Consider the following 4,771-nt stretch of genomic DNA (forward strand, 5'->3'; position numbering starts at 1 on the left):
CCCGCCACCCCTCCATTAGGTCCCTTATTCCATGTAGGAACAAGAAGAGGCATTTGGGAGAATGTTATCAGGTGCAGCATGGAAACACACAGTTCTGGAGACACAAGCAAGAGAAGTGTAACTTTAACTACACTTTGCCAAGTTCTTTAAAAAAAATCAATGCTATTACATTTGTGTGTGTGTGTGTGTGTGTGTGTGTACATAAGCCCGGTGGTATAATGCATGGGAGGAGGTCAGAGGATAATTTGCTAGAGTCAGTCCTCTGCTTGACCTTGTGTGTCCCTGAGATCGAACTCAGGTCCTCAGGCTTGGCAGTGAACCCCTTTACCTGCTCAGTGGTCTTGCCGGCCCTTGCCAAAGTCTTAACCTCAGTCATCCATCTATAAAAACCAGGACCTGGCTGGGATAGTCCTGGTTCAGTTTATGGTACCTCTGTACCTTGGATGTTGTGATTAATTCAGAAGATCCCAGATAAGGGATCCTAAATTGTCTGCAAATGATGTGAGTGTGTGTGTGTGTGTGTGTGTGTGTGTGTGTGTGTGTGTGAGAGAGAGAGAGAGAGAGAGAGAGAACCTTTTGAAATGGCCTTTTCTATAGTTTTTGTGGTATTGACTCCTGCAAGTTGTCCTCTGGTTTTCACATCGGTTGTGGCACCTCTTTATAAAAACATAAAATAATAAATATAATCATAAATATGACAATAATAACTATGTCACTAATAGTAATAGTCTAACCCCTCCTTGTCTGCCCCCCCAAAAGTCCTAAGATTTGGTCAGACCTGAAGGAAGAGGAAATTCAAGGCTCACCTTCACAAATCACTCAAAGTCGCACAGGAGAAATGATCTTTAATATTTGACTTGTTTTCCGACCCTATCAAAGTGCCAGTATGGAGAACAGGGAAGGGCTTGAGAGGTACAAAGTCAAGAGACAAACAACACACCTGGGCATCACCAGGGGGCACACTCGCTCTGCCCCAGCACGCTGGTGCGGGCAGGCCTCACACACGCACCCACGCAGCCCACACGTACACCGAACAGACACACGCACGTATACCCACAGATAAATACGTATAGAGGAACTCATTTTATGTATATACAGAGAGAGAAGAGAGAGAGACTTAAGTCCCGGCCGCGTCGGAGGACGGGGGTGGGGGGTCCCAGGCTCTCAGCATGCTCAGCCCAGCTCTTCGCTGTACCTGGCACCCATGCCCCTGCCAGAAAAGCAGCTGCCCCTCTCCCCGCCCCCCTCCCCCTTTTCCCCTTGCGACCCTGTGTCTACCCAGGGCTGACACTTCCCCCACGCGCCCTCCCGCCCCCCACGATGGTGTTTTCCCCCTGATGTGTGTGTGTGTGTGTTGGAGGGGGGATGAAAGGGAACCCTAAAAGTGCCCGGGCGCCAGGGGCATGTTGCTCTTGAAGCCTGGCTGCCCGTTGGCCAGGTCAGTCGTGGTGTCGCAGACCCCGTTGCTGGCGTCGCCTTCGGTGCCCGGGCTTTCAGGCTCGCCCAGGAGCTTGAAGGTGAAGAGTGGCCCAGAGTCGAGGCGGCCGCGGCGGCCAGCAGGCTCTGGCAGGCTGAGCAGCGCCCCGGATTTCCATTCGGGGAAGGCGCATAGCTCCACGGGTGGCTGCGTTCCTCGACCCAGGTAGCCCGGGCTGGGCGACGCCGAGGGCAGGGTACGCTGGCTGCCGCTCATGCAGCTGCCGCTGTCATCCAGAGAGTCCTTCCGCGACTGCGATCTCTCCAGCGAGCCGCCCCGGGTCCACGGCCGGTAGGTGTAAGCGCAGCCGCCTAGACGGCGACGGCGGCGGCGGCGACGGCCACCACGGCACTGGCACCCAAGGATACGCACGAAGGCGCGCTTAAACTCCTTGCTGGAGCACGGGTAGATGATGGGGTTGAGGCAGCTGTTGAAGTAGCCCAGCCAGAACACCACCTTGAACACGGCGTCCGGGGGCTTTAGGGTGGAGAACAGGGAGCCTGCAGGGGTGTAGATAGAAAGACAGACAGCAAGCAGTTGGTTAGTACACTCTCTACTCAGTGGCTCTCCTAAACTATGCTCAATGATAGTTTTCCCACCCTCAGGCCTCGTCCCAGATGACTTTGTATCCTGGATGGCTAGCTTTTCTTATTTTGAAATGAATGAATTACTCTGGGGCTGGGACAGATGCTCACTGGTTAAGAGGCCTTGAAGGCTTTATCACAAAGACCAGAGTTTAGATCCCAGGCACTCCCATGGAGAAATTCCCAATTGTCTGTATCAACAGCTCTAACAGAGCTGACACCCTCTTCTGGCTTCTGTGAGCAACACACACACACACACACACACACACACACGTATGCACTCACACAGATACACACATAGACACATTAAAAATACAAGACACCCCAGGTGTGTTCACTTTAATCCCAGCATTTGGGAGACAGAGGTCTGTGGATCTCTGTGAGTTCAAGGCCAGCCTGGTTCCATAGTGAGTTACAGATTTACAAATACATAAATAAATAAATAGGAAAGCAAAATGAATGATTCCAACTCAGTAACTTTTCTCTGTTTATGAAATCTCTCCTGATTTAGGTAAACCTCTGCCACAGTCCTGACTGTTAGGTTTCATAGGTCAGCACTTACTCCTTCAGCCCAAGAGGTCTTAACAATCACTGGTAGTAGCACACACCTCCTTGGTCTAGGCTGCCCATGTGAGGAGTCTTACCTATAGTATCTTAACTTTCTCAAAAGCTTGGGAAATAGGCACCGACTCCCTCCCACAGCAAATAGGAGCCATGTTAAAGACCAAAAATGCATAACAGGCCTTTAACAATAGAAGAAAACAACTTAAAAGACTTGAAGAAGGACTGGCGAGATGGCTCAGCGGGTAAGAGCACCGACAGCTCTTCCGAAGGTCCTGAGTTCGGATCCCAGCAACCACATGGTGGCTCACAACCACCCTTAATGAGATCCGATGATCGGACGCCCTCTTCTGGTGTGTCTGAAGACAACTATAGTGAATTACAGGGGAGTGAGTGGGGCCGAAGCGAGTGGGGCGGGAGCAGAGCAGCCACCCACATGATGGCTTATGGCCATCTGTACAGCTACAGTGAACTCATACACATAAAATAAATAAAATAAATCTTTAAACAAAAATTCTTGAAGAAAATCTTGGAATGAAGAAAAATGACTTAGTTCTTCAAAAGGATGATCCACAAGGCAAGGATAGGAGAAGTTATTTATATTCGCTCAAACAGCTAAAAAAGTTATTTAGAATGTAAGAAACACTCTAACAGGAAAAAAGAGGTGAGCATATATCTTAGTAGTAGAGTCCTTGTGTGTGAGGCCTTGGGTTCACTAAGCCAAGCAATGTGAGTTCAAGTCTTAGAACCAACATGGGGGAGACAGATAACAGATTCTACTTTGGCCTCTGACCTCCGAGTCTGTAACACCTCGAATATATTAAAAACCATTAAGTTAAATTGAAATATCTATATGGTGGCTCATGCCTTTAATCCTAGTGCTCAGGGGGCTGAGGCAGGATTGCTAGAAATCTGCAATTTCTATTCTAGGCCAGTTTGAGTTTCAGAGTCAGGTACAAAATGAGAGTCTGTCTAAACACAAACAAATAAACAACCCCCAACCCCACCCAAATCAACAACAAAAATCTCTTAATCAACCAAGTCACCAGTCAAAGGAGCAAAACATCTCCCCATTTCAAAAACAAAACAAAAATAAGAAATCAAGAAGAACGCGGTATTCCCAGTAGCCGTATACTCAGAGAAAAAAACGTGGGTAAAGAAAATAGGTAATTCACGTGAATGAAGACAAGATGCTCAAAGTATCCAGGTAGCCAAATTCATTGAAGTAAAAGCCATAAAGAGATAAACCATGGCCTTTAAGATGATGGAAACCATTAGTAAGGCTGTGGGGACATGAGGAGGCCCTGGCTTTGGCTGCTGAGGGTATAGGTGGTCTAGACATTTAGGAGAAAGAGCTGGCACTACTTGGCTCAATTCTATGTGCACACAGTTGAGCTGGGGCCATTTTGTTCCAGGCTAAACCACTCAAAGAATTTCACAAAGGATCATAATGCTGCTTATAGGAGGATGCTTTTGATAGTGTTGTTTGTGGTCACAGAGAGTAGGAGCAAACCTGGGGAAGAGGAGAAAGGAGGCATATGTAAAGCTGATAGTGGGTAGCACTTATGTCCCAGGATAACAATCCTTACGGCAATATGGAAAGAGTCTAGATACACCATTTCTTTCCATGGGAAAACATGTAAAACAGAGTGAGATTTATGAATGATTTCATTTAACTAATTCACCAAACAACCATATGTGTTTTGCAGAAACATTTCTAAATTAAAAAGCACATCACAAAACAATATGAGACACTTAATGTTTGCCTAGGGGTGAAGGCAGATGGACAGGGAATAGGAGATGGGAATAGAAGGAAATAAATCAGTACAATAAGAGCAAGCCTGGCACGGCCTGATGACGATGAGCCGCTATGATCCGTGCTCATGATTAACTTACCCTCTGAATCTGAGATCCTAAATCACCTCATGGCATGGAATTAAAAACAATTTCTAATTTAAATACTAGGCAACTGAGACCTGGAGTGGGTAAGTGGGTTGTCCCTGGCCACACAGCATGCCTGTAATTTAGCAGGCACTGAACGTACATTTTACCCAAACACATGGTATATTTTTAAATAAAAAGATGCTATCATTAATTAATGCTCTTTTTAGAAGAACAAGAAGACTTTTTTTTTTTTTTTTTTTTTTTT

The 4,771-nt window shown here is 46.9% G+C and overlaps 1 protein-coding gene across 1 annotated transcript in view; it reads right to left on the minus strand.

Moving 5' to 3' along the window:
• Window positions 1-828: 828 nt before the first annotated feature.
• Adra1b (adrenoceptor alpha 1B) overlaps window positions 829-4,771 on the minus strand; it is a 57,826-nt gene continuing 53,883 nt past the window's right edge. Inside the window, exon 2 of the mRNA XM_031353562.1 lies at window positions 829-1,977. Within this exon, the coding sequence (XP_031209422.1) occupies window positions 1,379-1,977 (599 nt within the window). The 3' untranslated portion in view covers window positions 829-1,378. The remainder of the gene's footprint in view (window positions 1,978-4,771) is intronic.

This window comes from Mastomys coucha, unplaced genomic scaffold, assembly GCF_008632895.1.
Source record: "Mastomys coucha isolate ucsf_1 unplaced genomic scaffold, UCSF_Mcou_1 pScaffold5, whole genome shotgun sequence".
Classification (NCBI taxonomy): domain Eukaryota; kingdom Metazoa; phylum Chordata; class Mammalia; order Rodentia; family Muridae; genus Mastomys; species Mastomys coucha.